General features: G+C 33.0%; 3 protein-coding genes across 3 annotated transcripts; all 3 read right to left on the bottom strand.

Moving 5' to 3' along the window:
* Positions 1-839: 839 nt before the first annotated feature.
* Prp39 (pre-mRNA processing factor 39) lies at positions 840-8456 on the bottom strand. Its single transcript, XM_018540395.1, has 13 exons — positions 8408-8456; positions 8128-8225; positions 7215-7400; positions 6579-7097; positions 6198-6372; positions 5716-5963; positions 4986-5111; positions 4034-4182; positions 3135-3540; positions 2611-2775; positions 2100-2486; positions 1728-2014; positions 840-1501 (listed from the first exon to the last, which is right to left on the bottom strand). The coding sequence occupies exons 1-13, from the start codon at positions 8454-8456 to the stop codon at positions 1210-1212; spliced, it is 3087 nt and encodes a 1028-aa protein (XP_018395897.1). The 3' UTR covers positions 840-1209.
* Positions 8457-9508: 1052 nt separating this feature from the next.
* Cog4 (conserved oligomeric Golgi complex subunit 4) lies at positions 9509-13073 on the bottom strand. Its single transcript, XM_018540350.1, has 10 exons — positions 12937-13073; positions 12513-12710; positions 12051-12425; positions 11763-11971; positions 11475-11670; positions 11166-11413; positions 10875-11097; positions 10482-10748; positions 10212-10397; positions 9509-9815 (listed from the first exon to the last, which is right to left on the bottom strand). The coding sequence occupies exons 1-10, from the start codon at positions 12997-12999 to the stop codon at positions 9558-9560; spliced, it is 2223 nt and encodes a 740-aa protein (XP_018395852.1). The 5' UTR covers positions 13000-13073; the 3' UTR covers positions 9509-9557.
* A 3250-nt stretch (positions 13074-16323) lies between these two features.
* On the bottom strand, positions 16324-17189 carry LOC108774261 (THAP domain-containing protein 5). Its single transcript, XM_018540323.1, has 3 exons — positions 16938-17189; positions 16686-16811; positions 16324-16557 (listed from the first exon to the last, which is right to left on the bottom strand). Exons 1-3 carry the CDS (start codon positions 17124-17126, stop codon positions 16324-16326), a joined length of 549 nt encoding a protein of 182 aa, XP_018395825.1. The 5' UTR covers positions 17127-17189.
* Positions 17190-19239: the final 2050 nt, after the last annotated feature.

Genomic DNA, 19239 nt, shown 5'->3' with positions numbered 1-19239 from the left:
TATTATTTCAAACAATCAGAAAGCATTTTTTGATATTATTAAATCTTTAATCGAATCCTATAACGATACTTACCAAATATCGGGGAAGGAGGGGATATAACCGATATATTCTATATACGTCGAAATAATCTTCAATAAAAGAAACCGTAGGTTTAAGTTTGAAGTAATATAGAATATTCTGATATTTTTAATATTGATTAACGAAAGATATTTCTTAATATTCTATGCCAGAGCTAGTTCGAAAAAATAGTTTGTTGCAAACAAATTTAACAAAAAATACAGAAAATTATGATCTGCAGTATAATCATAATGTTTTCGTGATATTAAGTAGCAATCGATTTATATAAATCGATGTTTTACACAAATTTGGAAGTGTGTTGTATATCATAATGTATCTAACATAACGCAGCGTATCGTGAAATACAACACATTTCTTAAATGTAACTTCGTTGACATTATGCAACAATCATTTCGGAATTTATAATTTATTAAGAGTCGTAGATGTAATTCTCGAGAAATCCATCTTCACATTTAATGCTATAAAGCTGTTACGCTTTGAAGTTATGTGAACACACAAAAGGTTCTGAAAAAACTGTATACCACTAGCAGAAAATTTACTTGTGTGGTCAGGACGGCTATCTTACTTAATAAAAATTTAAGAATTGTTATTTTTTACGATTTAAATCTCTTATATTAGTTTACATAAGATAAAGATATTGCAATATATAAAATGATCATTAATTAATTATTAAATAATCTGTATTAGTCTGGATCTACAATAGATGTTTTAAGCCTTAAGCCGTAAGAAATTGACTAATTACAGTCGAATGCAATGAGACTAATTGACTGTGATTCGACCATTCCTTATGGTTTAAGGCTTAAACACCTATTGTAGATCCGGGCTTAATGTATCAATAATTTATAATACAGTATAAAATAGTAATATAAACAAATAATGCCAGAAATAAAGTTCTATTAACGGTATACAGTTTATTCATATATTAAATATCCACGTAAGATATCAGTTATTAATATATAGAGAGAAACGCTTGACACATAAGTTTTCACATGTCAAAGGATATTCAAGGTACTTAAACAATTCATTCCTTTTTGTCTGCTGACTTCGACATCGATAGAATAAAAGCTAGAGAATGTACAGTAGGACACAATTAACAGTATGATAGTCTTAGAGGAATTACGTGATCGACATTAATAATAATTGTAAGATCCCCACTGATTATAAGGTCCATAAGCCTGCGGTCCACCTTGACCGTACTGCCAATTTTGATAATTAGCATAATTGGGGTCTGATGGAGGTGGATACTGCTGGTAACCTTGTTGATAGCCGCCCTGACCACCATACTGTCCGCCCTGAAACTGTTGTGGTGATTGATAAGGACCGCTCGGACCGCTGCTGTATTGGTATGAAGACTGCGAACCCACGGATGGTGAAGGTGGTACATTCGACTGGTCGGTTTTCTTCTTCGGAGGCGAAGAGTCGCTACAACAAAGCAATATCATTTTAAATCAAAATTTCGATATACTTTTAAGTATATGCTTTGATATATTTCATAAATATAAAAAGTAAATGATATATTGTGTCTTTTTTAAATAAATGGTACAAACTAAAATATATGTATTAATTACATTTATACATTATTATATTTAATAGCAATATTTGTGTTTTAATCTTTATTTTTATTTTAAATTTTTTTATAGACACTTACGTTTTGTTATCATCGCTCTTCGACTTCTTTCTCTCTTTCGCTTGTTTGATGCATTTTTGGAATTGTTCGTGAGCTTTCAACACTTGTCGGATATCGGGACTGAAGTCTTCTAGAAATTCTACTTTACGTTGCGCAAAAAGCACTCTTTGTTCAAGATCTGCATGTTCTCTTTCAATAAACATATCCATGTAGCCTACTATTTCTTGAGTGTCAACTGGTGTTCGTTGCATTGCCAAATCTATTAATTGTAGATATAGCCTGGGATTGTCTTTATCTTTTTCTGTAGCCTGTAAAAAATGCAACATACATTGTATTAATAAATATATATTAATACATAGTTGAAATAAAAATTAATTTTACATTTGAACATACCTTCATTAACACCTTAATTGCCTTGTCAACATCATCCTTGACTTTACACAAGAATCGCGCATATTTTACAGCGATATTATTAGCAATCGTTCTGTTCTTGCTATTGGTAATGTAATTTTCATATAAGATACATGCTTTTTCTAAATCTCCACGACGACGTTCCAAGTTTATTCGTCGGTATGCCACTTGTAACATATTTGGTAATACATTATCAATATTTTCTAATATGGTAGCAGCTGTCTCGAAATTATCTTGACCCTCTTCAAAGATAGCCCATTGCAAGTGTAAATTCGGTTTCTTTGGATGATGTACCATACAAGCTCTCGAATATACATCTCGGATTTTTTCTGTGTTGTCTCCCTTTAGCGATTCCAAATAACGTACAAACTGCATAAATGAAAAAATAAAAATTATTTATATTATACCACAGATGTTCTTGATTATATGTTTGAAGTGATGACAAGGATTAGCACATATGTAACGATATTGATATAAATTGATATCTACTTACTCGCATCCAAAATTCATCATAAAGTGCACAAGCTATAAGACACCTCTCGAATAAAATGATTATCCGATTTTGATCCTTTTGTTCAATCTCAAAATCTAGGTACTCCTTCCAGTTTTTCAACTGGCACCGTTCCAATGGTTTTACATGGAAATATGGTCTCTTTATCTGTTAATTATACATCATATAATTAGATTGTAAACTAATTGTTTTAGACTGTTAACTAATTTGAATTGTGCTTCAAAGTGAAATTAATTAATGAATCCAAATCTTTTAATTTGGAGTATACTTTTTTACTTACAACATAAAACATTGTAAAAGATTGACTTCTGTACTACAACGAATCCACATTTACTGCGCGATTAGGTAGAGCTACGGTGAGGGATCGAAATGAGTCAGAACTTTTTTTCCATTTACAGCAGTGAAACAATTCAACGTATTGAAATTAAAAGAAGTCTCATTTTGCTAATAACTAAACTATTAAAGTGTGATCATAATGAATACAATTATAATCAAATATCATGTACCCCTTCTTCGTATGACCATCTCGCTGCTACTGCATTGACGTTTGCTTTATGCATTTTGCGCCTGCTGCTAATAATCTTCTCACGAATGGCACGAGTCTCCTCATCAGTAGGTGGTATCTCGTGAGGTGGTGGTTCCTCGCCGGGTGGTGCATCATCAGCAGCGGATGTCGCAGTGGCATCATCTGATTTGAGGAGGGCTTTTACCTCAGCGCGTAGTGCAAGAAAGTCGTCCACACTTAGGATACGATTTGGCAAATTTGCTGATACAAATTCCTGGAAGGCTTCAAAGTGGGAGGTGTAACCAAGAGTAGGTGTTGACAATAAGCGATCGTATAGTGCTGTTACTCTGCTCAAACGTTTTCCCTCTGATTCCCATTTTATATAGCTCTCCCAGAGCCGATCCGATCTGTTTTATATTAAATTATATTATTTTTTCAACATCTACTAATGTATTAAAGTACATCTTTATCAATACTATATGTGAAGATGTTTCTTTATTCATGAGTACTAAAATGTATCACGTTCACATTACACATATTATAACGAAACGCAATGAAGAAATTTATCACTTTTCTTTATACAATAATGTCGCTTATTTACTACAACATGATTGAAAAAAGTTTTTTAGAAAATGAGTTTCAATATTTTAAATCATTAAAATATTATGATATTAAATTTGTTATGTAATTTTGGTATAATAATTGATTGTATGAAAATTAAAGTCTTTTCGAGTATATTCTTTGTTATTTTCCTTATATTTCCGCTTTTTTTCTGCAAGCAACTTAAAATGACAATTTTTTAGTTATGTCATTGTTGGAGCGAATAAGCATATAATACAATAATATATAAGCTAATAGAAGTATGTATATCTACAAATGTAGCTCTAGAAGATTTGTTACCTAAACTCAAGCCCACAAGCTTGTATGGCTCGTTCGTACTGTTCCCGCAGTTTCTCTTCATCTTTCTCATAGACAGTTTTACAGTGGTTGATGTAATGAAGCCAGAGGTCGACGCTTAGTGAAATAGCTTTCAAACCTTGGTCGAATACCTGTAGTAACGGATTCGTGGATCGTATTTAGAACAGTTTACAACTGGGTTGGACTTATCGGCGGGTAGATCTTATACCTATTTTTCTTTTAGCTTTCGTTAAGCATTACGGTCTTTTTTTTAGCAACGTATACTCACATATCGTTCGCGTACTGTAAATAAAGAGATTTAATTAACACAGAGATTGCAGAGCATTGTGCATTCACCTTAAAAGTCAGGGAGTGTTCCGATCTGGGCGCCACAGTGTCTTCCGCCACTCATTCTTGCTCCCATTCTGGCACGTGCACGTGTCCTAAGTCTTTGTCTCTGACTTTGACTTAACACCCAACCCGATATATCTTACTTACATAAAGTAAGAATAGCGCATATATCTTATGCTTAAGAGTTTTACAATACTTTCTGTAGTAAGCTATGTGTACAAATGCTTACAGTAGATATAACATAGTTTTCTTTCTTTCTATCACGATAAAAGCGCTTCGGAAACAACTAGCCATCTCGCTCGACTTACGATACGATAGAGTACTTGATGTATTCGATATATCGATAAGATAGTAAAATATGTAATATAGCATTTTTGTAGAAGTCGCAGGATATTAATTAAATAAGTAACTATTTTGTAAACGAAGAAAGTCGAATAGGTGCCGCAAGACGTGCTATGCTGTTGGAAGGGAAAACCATATTTATGTGCGTGCACACTGCCCACGCGTCTTCCTAACTCGAGCTATTTTCATTAGATTGCGTTAATTATAATGATATCATATAATGAGAGATAACCTAACAAACGTAATATACGATCGGACTCACCGTTTGAACATTTTCGGGGTTGCCCTTCTTCTTCTCATAATCGGCAAATTTTCTCCAGTAACCGTAGCAATATGGATAACGCTCCAAGAATTTGGTGTAAGCTTCGCGTGCAGCCTCTGCATCGTTCTGTGACAAAAACAAAAATCAAATATTAATTCCAATTCATTTAAAAGACTTTAGTATATCATGTGGGATATTAACAGATATTTCTGTAATCATTTATCAAATACATTTTAATTTGATTTAATGTATTTTATATCAGATAAAGAAAACAAAAGAATAGAGGAATATCTATTACACTAAAGCAGCCAGAACTTGGAGTTTGTTCTTTTTGTTTCAATAAAACAATAAAGAGATGGAAGTGTTTAGCTTACAAGCTAAATTATTAGGTGAATATAAAAAAGAGGTGATAAAAAAATAAGAAAATAAAAAATGTATGGTAGACTGTATATAATAATATAAAGTAATAGATAAAAAGTAGAAAGATGGAGAGATAAAGTGTAAAGTTTTAATTTTAAATGAGGTGTATGGTAAAGAGAGAAATGGATACATGAATGAAGCAAGATATTTTTTGAATTAAATCTTTTTTTTAACTTTCTTTATATATGCTGAAGAGAATAAATTATACTTTACACGCACGCAAAAAATATTACATATAAAAAAAGAATAATTGATATAGACTGAATTCTGAGGAAAACTTTAAATTGCTTTTGAATAACGTTTTACTTACTTCTTGATCCACGTATTGTAAGAGATACGTCCATCCTGTAAAGTCAGATGGATCTTCATTAACGGCTTTCCAATATTTTTCTAACTCGGGCAACGTTTTCTTTTTCGGCGATGCTGGCTTTATTTCTTGCTTATCTCCCGTTTCTGTATCGCTCGACAAGGCGACTTTTTTTGCTGGTGCTTCGTCATTGTTCTCAGACGTCGGAGAACTGGGATCGTATTCTCCTTCCGCATTCAATTTACGTTTAGCTAAAAGTGTAAGGAACATGTGAAAAAACTGATTCTAGACTGCAATATTTTATAGGACATTGTAAGAGTGCGTTCACATCTTGACAGAAAAGCATAAAGTAAAAAAGTAGCAGCTAATCGTGCTAATAGTAAGCAGTATAAAAAGTCGAAATTGTCAATTACCAGCGCGAATTTTGATTGACTGTTGTTTTCGGCTTTCTCAAGGTGTAAATGCTCTCTAAAAAATGTACTTACTTCCGCCTTCCGCTTTGATTTTCTTTTCCGGCGTTTTTATTGACTTTGCCCCACTCTTTCTCTTCTTATCGCTGTCTGGCGGCAATTCATCTTCGGAAACAGACTCAGTTTCGCCCAAGTCTGCTGTAGCAGCAACCGGTAGTTCTTCGTCAGAAACTGCTTCGGTCTCTGGTTCCTATACATTTAAATCTATTTATATTCTCAATCTACAAATTAACTATTACATAAAATCTATTCAGCTAAACTTCTTTCGAGCATCTCCTTTTTTCTCCAATGTGGAAAAAAAAGAAAAAAATGACGGTGCAAATTCAGCTGAAAAGAATAAATCACATATATAAAAATCACGTATATAAAAAATAGAATGAATCAAATGCTTCTAACCTTGGCCGCAGCTTCAGTTGGTAATTCGTCCTCTGATACAGCCTCTGTATCAGGTTCAATTTTCTTCGTATCATCTTCAGTTATATATTCTTGCATTTCCTCAGTTTTTTCGTTTTCTTCATTTTCAACTACAGTTATTTCTATACGTGCTAGAGAATCACTCTGTGACACTTCCATTTCAGGTTCTTCTACCTTGTCCATCATTGTTTCTACTGTTCCTACTGTTTCTACATCTTCTGATATTTCTTGCTCATCAATTTCCATAACTTGAATCCTACCAGTATGCATAGACATATTCTCTGAATCTACCTCCTCTTCTTCTAAAATCTCTTGTGTCATTGTATTGTCATCTTCATTGATAACTTCTTGGAAATCTATCAACACGCGTTGTTGATTCGAATCATCATTACTGATGTCTTGACCTTCCATCTCGATGTCTCCATGTTCAGCCAGCATCTCAACTTTATCCATACTATTTTCTTCCATAATTATGCCCTCAGACCTTACATTGGAATGCTCCTAGATAAAATGAGTTTTATGAAATATAATATTATATAAAGTAATAAAAAAGTAATATAGTTTTTAGAAATTTAAACATCAACAAAAATAAGAAAAGATATTGCATAAATCACTTACTATTTCTTCTATATCTTGCTCCATTTCTTTGTTCTGATCCATATTCATTTCCTGTATATTAGCATCTTCGGAATCCTCTAATTGCAAATGCAATGTGGAAGTGTCTTCCACATTTGCTAAACGTTGAACTCCGTTCTCAGGCATACTTTCAATCATCTCCTCTTCCAACATAGATGTAGTCTCTTCCTGTAATAACAATTAGTCGTTTACTATTTTCTTATGATATTAATTTCCACCAACAACATAGATAATGAACTGTATGATTAATTTCAAAATGGTTGATAAAATTATGAGAAAGAGACTGTGGAAAACAGCTTCTATCTCTTTCCACTCAATGGTGTAATGAGAAAATGAAATGGAAACTGATCATCTTTCATGATATAATGCTGATTCTACAATAAGTCGGTAATCAGTAGTCTTAAGTCTTATCGGTAAAACTAACTTATACATATATAATTAACACTGATTAGCAAACTTTACCGATTAAGATTAAGACTTCTGATTACAGACTTATTGTAGAATCAGCTAATAGATAGTTAGATATGGATTGTACAGTCCATTCTCTATATATCTTTAATTTCCACAAACAAGTTATTCAAATAAATTATGATTTATGTTGCGTGTGATATAAATATTGAAAGTTATTATATAATATTTAATATTTCAAATCAAATAATCATTATCTTACATTATTGTTATTCTAATGAAATATATTAGATTAATAGCTTGTTCATTGTTCTATAGTTTCAAACATATGCATCAAAAGAAAGTAAACAGAAAGATAGCTTAATATTTAGCTACTTTTATATAGCTATTTTGCTTCAGTTTTATTACCAGACGATGAAGATCATGTTAATTGCTGATGACGTTAATCTATGTCAATGCAACCGGTTACAAAAGGTGCAATTTTTACCTCAACATCCTCTTGGTTTTTTTTGGACAAGCGTGTCGCCCGCTTCTTCACAGGTGGTTTCTTGGTTTTTCGAGCCTGACCCGACCTAGTGCGTCTCACTGAAAAAATCACAAATATTTATAATACTCCGGGTGTACAAGACGCCGTTTCATCGAAATGGCGGTCTCGTGGGTTGGGCTGCCGCGCCGGGCGGCACGTCCTTGGAGACAAACAACTCCTCGGCAACGACTTGATGATCGATCGAGGTGATCGACACATTTCCCGAAGCTTTTGTCTTTACCTGGTTCAGCTAAAACGACCTCGGCTTCATCACCGCTCGCTGAGGACATCGTGCTCTCGCTACAATTTCCGGAGTGTGTGAAGCGCAGAACCTCACAATTATCAGAGTTAAGACGAAAAATGGCGACGCTGGCCGCTGGCGACTGCTGGCGACGCAATACATTTGAACAGGGTTGCCAACGGTCGCGTTCAGCAGACTCAACTGTTGCGGAGCAGATCTGTGAGCGCTCGCTGCTATTGGTTGTTCTAAAAGAATATACCAATAACAGTGAGCGCTCACGGATTCGCTCCGCAACGGTTGAGCTGCTGAACGCAACCAATAGCAAAGCTCAATCGACACAATTATTCGCGCGCTCATTTTGTCGATTTTTAGAATTACAAACGTCGGCATTATAAAATCTATATTACCGATGATTAATAATAATTAAATACAGCGTAATATAATATGATATATATATATATTTGTTAATCTATATTACTTTCAGTATTACTTATTTTTTATGTGGTATATAATTAGTACTATAATATATTTACAGCTAATAATAAGAATAATTTGTTTAAATGACATACGTATTAATTTTATTATTTTATAATTTGTATTAATCTTTTTTACCACCATCCTCATATTACTCATACAATTGGCTTTTGTTTTTTTTTCTATTACAGTATTTTTTGTTAATGCAATTTACAGTTTTATGATTACTACTTAAACGCGAGATTCAATTAAATTACATTATAGCGTTGATGGAAAAAAGATAAGCTTCAACATAAAAATAATATTCTAAGGTAACTAAAAAATATAAACATATCAGGAGACGTGGTAGTGTTTCCGGCCGTGTTCAAAATATACATTTTCTGCATATTGTAATAAATAATATATATGTATATGTATCAAACGTTCTTTGTACACATATGTAAATTGTAGTATTTAAATACATAATCTACAAGCACATGATTTGATAATTTAAAACATAGCACATACAAAAATGTAAAGCAATAAGACGTAAACAATGAAGAAATTGTAACATTGAATTCGTTACTAGTCTTATAGTCTCTACTGTGATTGACAATTCGCTTACTGCTTATGTCTTACTGTCTTACGTTTTTGTATGTGCCATGAGATTTATATTGCAGCATTATAGAATAACAAGTCATAGTTTCAGTCTCTTGATGTCTTCCGGTCGAAAGTCTATTCTCAGAGAAGCGATACGTCGCACTTCTGACGGCGTTAATCGCCACGCTATCGCGTCTGCGCCGCAGTAATCGGCCAATTCCTCTATCTTCTCTATACTTAGAATAGTAGCAATCTGTGTTAAACGCGCAAATTTGTCTCTCACTGACCAAGACGTAGCAGCTGCCAAGTAACTGGCTAGCGATCTTATTTCCTTGTCTAATATCAGACCTCCTGCCTATAACATATAGATTTATTTCCAATATTACATTACACTAAATTAAATTTATGAGCAAAGTGGATGTTTATAAGAAATTAGATTAAAAAAACATTAAGAGATAAATATAAGTAATATAATTGATGCACGAACAAAATACTACACAATTAATTATCAGTAGAAATATAAATCATTTAATAGCAATAAGTTTCAACTTTTTTCGTAGTCAGTTTTTACTTACGATTACATACATGTAATCGTAAGTAAATCGCAACAATTACTATACAGTACTTATATTTGCCGTTTTTCTTTTTATTATGAGTTATATATACTTACTAATTAGATAATGCTATTCCAATAGAATTATTACTATTGTTGAAAGATTATAAAAAATTAATTTAAATCTAATATAAGTACCCGATTAAAAGTCGATTTTAAAACTACTTTTTCCAGACGAGCCGTAACTTCCGCAGTTAGAAGACCAATAAGTGCATCGTAATTAGAAGTTGTTAGACTATCCTTAAATCCTCGAAGTAGACCCTCTAGGTTTGTGATTAATGTCTGTACAAATGGCTCGTCCGTTTCGTATCTCAACAATTCGTCCTATATATAAATTCGTTATATATATTTAACTATTCGTTATATATATTTAAAAATACAAAATTTACTTATTTTTGCAGGATATACCTCATTAATATGATGATCAATGGACAAAAACGCATCGAGCCATGGAGTGACTCTGGGTTTTACGGCGCTGACACGTAACTGTTCCAAGCCACAATCGATAATACCTCGTAGTATCAATATAACTCCCTTTAGACTGGACAAACAACTGTCAATTTTGCCTCTATCCTTCTTTTGCATATTGGGAAATGTTGCATCTATCTCTGCACCAAGGCTTTTGCATAATGTTTCCACATATTCCGTACTCATATCGGTATTATTTAAGTATGCCTAAAGAAATAAATATGAATAATTATAAATATAAATATAATTATAAATATTCATATATTAAAACTGTTTGGTAATATACTAATGAGAAAATAGCATGTATAAAATCATAGATTAAAAAAAGTTTACCAGAAACATAAGACGGGCGCATTCTGTATCTGACGTTTGTAAACGACCATGCTGTATACTCGTCTGGAGAGCACTGTATGCTTGCGCTAGATCTAGGTAGCCCGCTGGATAACCCTGACGTAACCTGTTCCTTAATCTGTTTGCAAACTCGCCTTCCAAGATGCCGCAAGCCATATTAACGACAGCGCAAACACCATCTATACTCCAACTTGACATAGCTCGTCTGTGTAGACATTATATTCATTATAATTTTTATGATATACATATGTACATAAATCTGGCAATACATACCGTATGCATTTCTGTACTATGAAAAATACATCATCGACCATGCTGGAAGTTTGTTGATCCGGATCTAGTGTGTCCATTCCTAAAGCCTTATTTACACTCTCCTCGAGAAAATATCTTTCTAATGCAAGATAGGCGCCAAGCAGCTCTTGCATACCATGTGCCAATTCAGAATTGTTTATCATCATTTCAAATTCGTTAAGCAACTCTGTACGTTGTGTCTCATCAGTAGTACTGATCTCTATATCGTTCTGCAAAACAACATGAATCTATTGTTTGTTTCTTATGTATAATAGTCAAATAACTTCATACCTTAACTCTTCTCTTTAAGAAGCGTATATAAAGTTCTGCCCTCGAATGCATTATAGTAATTTCTCCCAAGAGGAGATCGAGTTCCTTAGGATCAAGCCTTTCAGGACTCGGTTTTCTCAAGTATTCATTTATCATTTGTACATTTTTGGATATACATCTATGTTTCGTGAATACAGCAACAATCTTCTTGACTTGCCTATTTGTAAAAAATATAAATTAATTTTTTTAAATACATAGAGAAGATCATCTATAATTTGATATATAGTTTATTGTATGTGTTATTCTTACCTATCACACTCCTTTTGTAAAATCGAAATTGTCATTAATAGTCGACCAGGGCCATAGTAAGTCTCAATGATCGGTTGATGCACTTCTATGATACGTGCAATCCCTTCGAATAAGAGAGTCATGGTGTCAGAAAAAATAACAGCTGCTCTCTTGTCATTACTTTTAATTTCTAGTGCTGCTTGTAGGTTCTTTTGTGCAGTCTCATGTAACTAATATAAAAAAATAAAAAATCAGAGTGTTATCTTCCCAATAACATTTTGGCAAATATAATTTTATACAATGTTATACTTTGGTGCACAAGTAACTGCAAAACTTCTTTAATCCTTCTAAATGCATTCCTAACAATGGAAATATCTTGAAAAATCTCTCGACAGATGCCAGATCCTCAGATTTCACAGCTTCATCAAATTTATGTGTGATGACGGTCCTCAATTCCATTGCAGCCTGTTGCAAAGTAACCAGGGAACTGCTAATACTAGTATGATCTCCTGACACATCTTTGGCTGTTCTTTCCAGTAATTTCTGGTCCATTGCTAAATAACGATGAACATGTGCAGCACCTTGCTCATAATCCTCATTACGCAATGCAGTCGCTACTCCTTCACTGCATAATTGCAAGTCTAATATATCATTTATTCTACTTTGACATTCACACACTCTGCTCTATAAAATAAAATTATAGCATTTAAGCACTTATAAAAAACTGAGAATTGTATGACTTATCTAAGAACATTTATATTTATAACATACTCTTGCTAAATCCAATTGTCTCACTTTAGCGCTAACATTTTCAGCTAATTCGTTGGTACAAGCAATCATATCACAAAACTTTTCTCCTTCTGTTCGTATTAGTACAACATTTGGCAATACTTTGCCAATATTTTGTAATTTTGCTTCCACATGACATCGTCGAATAAGAATTGTATCTAGATTTTTCTTTATAGAAACCTAAAAAATTACAATTTCCTTTCTATGAAATATACAGTAAAATTCATGTGAACCTCAATATATATAATGTTGTTTCTTCAGTAACACATGCAACGCAATAAAGCTAGAGAAAATATTAAAGAATTATAGAGAAATCTGGTATTTAATTCTAGAGAGATGTATCATAGAAAAATTTGTCACTTATAAATATTATGTAATCAAATATTAATGTGATTGCAATTCGAACCTCATCTTCAGACAACTTGTTTAATATTTGTTGCAAATTTTCTTCGTTCACCGGCAGATCCATAATAAGTAAGTCAATTAAATGAAGACGACTTTATCTTACTTTATAATGCTGAGGCACTTGATATTTCCCATACGTCAAGTATTATCACGCCTACGTTGTCACGTTTATCACATTTGTAAACAACGACAAGAACGAGATCTATAAAAAATCTGGTTGTGTTGGTCTATACATACATACAGAGAGGTTTGCCAAAAAATAAGTAAAGTTGGTACGACTTTTTAAATGCATTTTCATGGCGTAAAGCGGGGAGCACAGACTTTTGCATAACGCATAAACCATATACATAAAGAATTTGATTGGTCCACTGACTCATGCATAAGAAAATGGACCAATGAAATTCCTTATGCACATGCTTTATGCGTTATGCAAAAGTCTGTGCTCCCCGCTTAACCGGCTGCGGTTTTGGTCAAAGCGGACACAACTTCTGATTGATTCTTTACCTTGATCCATTCGGTATTCTTCGGATAGCTTCGTACATTGTCGGAAAATACAAGTTCGAAGATTAGCCTTTTCTCAAAAAGGTTAGAAACTGTTCCAAGATTTCGGGGATAAAGGATAAAGAAAATTAATAAATTACAATTGAATAATTCAGCCAATTGATTAACTCGATTGGTCAGTTTCTTCTCTGAGACTTCAGAGCAATTTTTAACATGGTGGACATAAGGTTTCATAATATATATATATATAATATAAAAAGATAAATTATATTTTTTATCACAGAATATTTATTTATCACAATACGAACACAAAAATTAATTTATATTTTATGAATGGAACAAATTATAAAATAATTATTATATAACATAAAAAGATTTTATATAAAATTTTTATGTAAGCGCAAACATAAAAACGCAATAAAAAACATATTTCTTTAAATAAATTTTTTCTTTCTTTTTATGTAACCTAATTCTTTGGTAACAAACTAGCGAATATTATTCTATAAAAACAGAAAATAATCTTTGAACATGCAAAACATTTTTTAATATTTTTTTTTTAAATTAAATAATTAAAATCAAATATCTTTTAATATTAGAAAGAATTGTGCATTGCCATAGATTTGCCGTTATAATATTTTTTTAATGTTAGACCTTGGTATTTCGTTTTAATTTTTAATCTGACTGAAGCAAATTTATTTAATAGTTTTTCACGTAATCTGTGACAATTTGGGATGTTGTTCGCTGGAATAAAATTAAATTATTAAAAACGTACGTAGATTGACATTACGCATTTGCGCAAAGAAACGTTTATAATGTCGAAAGATATTTTCTAGTATTAAAAACATTTTGAAAGTTTGCATTTTGCAGTCTTAGAGGCTACAGATGCTACACATTCGTGTAATACATGTTTTTGTAACGGAATAAACACAATATCCTGCAATATTGTATAAGCAATTAATCTCTTTATTATTGTATGTTACAATATTATAATTGAAATCAAAAGGAGGAATTTGATGCATGCTTGAAGTAGAAAATATTTCTTTACAATTTTTTGGTAAGTATTCTAAAAATCCGGAAAGATATTGACTATCTTCATTGTCATAATTTCCACTTGAAATAGATTTTATAAACATGGAAACAGCTATTATCTTTAAACAATTTTTAAATTGTACGCAATCAAGTATTACATTTTTTAGTCGAATTTGTGAGAACAAATTTTCAATACAATCCTGCATGAAACGAGATGTTAAAATAAATTGAAAATTACGTTCATTTAGTAGATAATGTGAAATTTTTCATATAGTTGAAATTATAAAACCTTTTTGCACTGGTTTAAATACATTATTTTTACCTATTTGAATACCACTAAAAAGATCGATCATTTCGTAAAGAAAAAAAATATTATCATTATAAATTGTTTGGTTTTTTTACCAAGTGCTAAAAACAAACATCTGGAAGTCATTAAGGAAAACCATTTTAAAACTTTTTTAACAAACCATGCTGTTGTATAATATTCAACTGTTTTATTTTCATCTGCTAAAAATTTTAGCGAACTACTAACATCAGTAGAAAAGACATTTTTCGCTTTAGTAACACGCATTTTATTAAAATTATCTGTATTTTTTATATCACTAATGCTTAACTTTGGTGTTAATAAAAATTCTAATCCATCTTGAGTTTTGATCAATTCATCAAAATGTTTTATTTCTACTATTCGTGATGATAATTTATATTTTAATACAAACTTATCCGGTAAAATGAAAAACTTATTATTAATTAAAGCTTGTTTTAGATTTTTTAATATATGTAGCACATCTGCAAAAAAATATAAAAATCGTCAAGAATTACAAGGATGTGGTATGCAATTAATAATTTCAGAATGGCGTCCTGCATTTATTCCACAAGCTTTCCAGACCCCCATATTATCTGGACCCATATCGGATGTTACATAATTTACATGTAAACCAATTACTTCAGCTCTCTGTATAATCTGAAATACGATATCTTTTAAAACTAGACTATTAAAGGAATCTCCTGTAAAATAATAACCTACGATAACCTAGTCGTTTCCAGCGACTAGCAGTGCCAACGAGTATGAATACTAATAAAGCATGTGTGGCATGTGTAACTGTATTTTGATCATTTGGAAATGTAATATTCCCTAAAATAGTATTTAACGATCAAGTATCAAAAACACGTTTTGACGTTATGCTCATTTCGTCAAATACTAATCCACACTCTTTATCTATTTCACTAAACTTTGATGCTTTCAATTTTAAAAAATCAAAAAGTTGTGTAGAAATACCACTCGGAAATTTAAAATTTTCTAACCTTCGTCGCAATGTCCGTAGACTAGGAAGTGGTATTTTTTGTTTACAAATCTCTTCATATCCAGCGACACCACAGGTAAATTTCAACCGAAGAGCTTGTTGAATGGTGTCAATTGACCATTTACGTATATTTTTTTTATTGGAAATCAGAAGTTCAATTTGATCTTCATGAAACAGCATTTGTAATGCTTCTTTGTATTTATCTTTTCTAGCATTATGCCATTGCAACTTTTTTCTTAATTTATATAAACTTTTATCTCGGTTTACAATCATCTTCTGCATTTTTTCAATTATTTTCTGTACCTATGAAAATATAATAATGTTATTATACTATTTACAAAAATTAATAGACTTAGAGATATTTTAAAGTTACTTTACAGACATTCTACATACGTTTGGAACAATTTCAAAATATTTAACATTAAGAAACTAATCTCAAGTAATTTTAAAATATGTCAAATTCAAACTTTTTATAAATATTAAATAACACAATCTATCCAAGAAAATATTATAAAGAAAACTTCACATATTTTAAATGCTTGATGTTATTGGAGTAGTTAAAATTCGATTATATTTACTTTCTTAATATCATGATGTTGATTAAATTTTATTTGATGAGTTGCAATTTGTGTTTCTTGTACCGAAGATGTTGAAGGTAACTCATTTCGAATGGCTAATACTGAAGATGGTTGTACTTCATTTTGAATGAAAGATGTTGAAGGTAACTTATCTTGCTCATTTTGAATGACAGTCATTGATCCTTCATTTTCAATTGAAAATTCCATTGGTAACTATTTTAATGAAAAGAAGGAAAAATCATTACATAATAGAACAAATAAATACATAATAATATATATAAATTTCTTAATATAATAATTAATATAACAATCAACAATATTTTCATAATAACGAAATTTACTTCTTCAGTTTTTTTTGAAATTGTTTTTTCGGTTATCCAGTGGCCAAAAATAATAGGCACAGCGTTTGGTTTTAATTTTGATTTTCCATCAGCTCGTTTTTCCCACATATCTTTGGGAAAATGAACCTTTAATAGAAAAGTGAGGTTAACTATATTATACTAATTTTTTACTATTGTTCTCCTAATTAGCAGAAAAAAATTCTTTATAATTTCTATCTTTATAAGTCCTTATAAATAAGATTTTAATCTCACCTCACATAAACGTGTATTATTTGTAGGTGTCCAATTTTTGACATTCATATTTTTAACCCACTGGTTTCGTTGCTCTATATTTCGTGGAAAAACTTTCAATATGTAACCTTTTTCTGACGAATTGTTACAAAAAGGAGCTGAACATCTGCCCATTTTTAATAAAAGTGTTTGTTTATAACATATCACCATATGACCTATTTTCTGACAGTGTCACGCTTTTTGCGCATGCGTAATACGAGAAAGAAAGCAATATCTGTTATTTCCTTCTATCCGCCATCTTTGGTCCGCTTTGACCAAACTCTAAAGCGGGGAGCACAGACTTTTGCATAACGCATAAAGCATGTGCATAAGGAATTTCATTGGCCTATTTTCTTATGCATGAGTCAATGGACTAATCAAATTCTTTATGTATATGATTTATGCGTTATGCAAAAGTCTGTGCTCCCCGCTTAAAGAGCCCCAACACACACTTTGCATCGGATTTGCCGAACGGATTTGCATTTTTTATACGATCACGCAGATACGTAGCCGGCTGCGCAGCTAATTCTAATCGTCTGCGTATCTACTGCGTATCTATTACCAAAAGAACGAAAATCTGCGCTACAATCGACTGTGCAGTTGTGCTAAAAGAACGGGCGCATTCAGCAGAAAAGAGCGCTACTAGAGCGCTCACTATTATTGGTATATTCTTCCAGATTAAAAATTCTGATTGGTTGATCTAGAAGAATACACCAATAACAGCGAGCGCTTTAGTAGCGCTCTTTTCTGCTGAATGCGCCCAACGAATCATTGCAAGAACTGCTGTATCCGATGCCTAAAAGAACGCACCCAGTATGTGCATAAGGAATTTCGTTGGCCCATTTTCTTAAGCCCATTCTACATTGGTCGCATCGTAGCATCGTAAGCGTCGTGAGACTTCTAATTGACACATCGGATTGGCTGTTGCAACAAATTTGTGACCTGCGACGTCTACGATACGGCCAATGTAGAATGGGCTTAAAATTTTGCTTCGTATCGATGATACGATTTTTCTAATAGGTTGCAGAGTCGTCGTACGACGAAAATCGGATGCAGGGTGAATCCAGCATAATGGTATTTTCGCTTTTATGAAAAAGCGGTAAATTATTTAATAACACGCACATTTTTATCGCAAACAAGTGTTGCTGCGTTCTGTGTGCAACAACTATATCAAATGGACAGCCCATAGTGGAAGAAACTCATGGGGGTTTTATATGATAGGTTGTTCCTTTCATCATGGGATAGCCTGCACGATTTTAGCCGCGGTTTGATTCATACTTGTAATGGCCTGGTTTACATCGTGCACTTGATACGCGTATCAGGTACTATATTCGTATCAAATTCGTATTATAAACATTTAGTACGCACGATGTAAACGCTGTCGGATTATTTTGGTACGAGCGTATCAAGCAGGAGTATCGTACTAAACTGATACGCGTATCAAATGATGCAAATGGCGATGTAAACGCATGAAACACATTTAATACGCTTTCAATTCTTTCACGATGTAAACCAGGCCAATGGCTCCGGCACACTAGACGTGGAAACGCTTGCCGCGTAGCAAAATGTGACACGATAGCCAATTGAACATGTTAGGAGCTGTAAGCTCATTGGCTACCGCGTCACATTGCCGCGTCCAGTGTGCGGGAGCCATAAGTTGGATTAATCCAACCTTACTTGCGACATCGTAAAAGAATCCGCCATAACTTTGCATTATAATGTTCTTTATTGCTTATTTACAGTATTTACACTGTATCTTCGCCCAGTTCTAGTTCAATTCCGTTTAATTCAGTTTAGTTAAGTTCTAGTGCTGCAATAAAAGACAAACCTAACAATCGATTCTCGGATTTTTTGTGAACAAAAGAATGTCATAACTCGCGCTGCTAGGGAACGTAGTGAATATTGCCGCGTATCTGTCCGCATCGGCTAATAATCGCGCTCCTGTTCGTACCACGTGACGTTACACGAATCGCATTCGTTGCGTCGCCGCAGTGGAAGGGGTCAGGAAGGAGGGTGGTCGCTGGTCGGGCTTCTTCGCACATCCCACAGTCCCATACGCGTATTATCGTACTGAAAATGGCTGCCAGCTGTCACTCGCTTGTGAAGTGTAGCTTGTTGTGAAGGAAGACGACGCGGATTCGTGACGGGACGGCTTCTCGAAGTGTTTTGAAACGCGCAGCACATCGTGGGGACGCGATGCACTTTTGTGACGACACACGGCTCGTTGGTTGAGATCACACGGGATTGTCGTGAGTGAGGGAAAAAGAGAGGGAACGAACGAGCG

This window comes from Cyphomyrmex costatus, unplaced genomic scaffold, assembly GCF_001594065.2.
Source record: "Cyphomyrmex costatus isolate MS0001 unplaced genomic scaffold, Ccosl1.0 scaffold241, whole genome shotgun sequence".
Taxonomy (NCBI): Eukaryota; Metazoa; Arthropoda; class Insecta; order Hymenoptera; family Formicidae; genus Cyphomyrmex; species Cyphomyrmex costatus.
The sequence above is the reverse complement of the archived record's forward strand: the minus strand, read 5'-3'. Positions and strand labels throughout refer to the sequence as shown.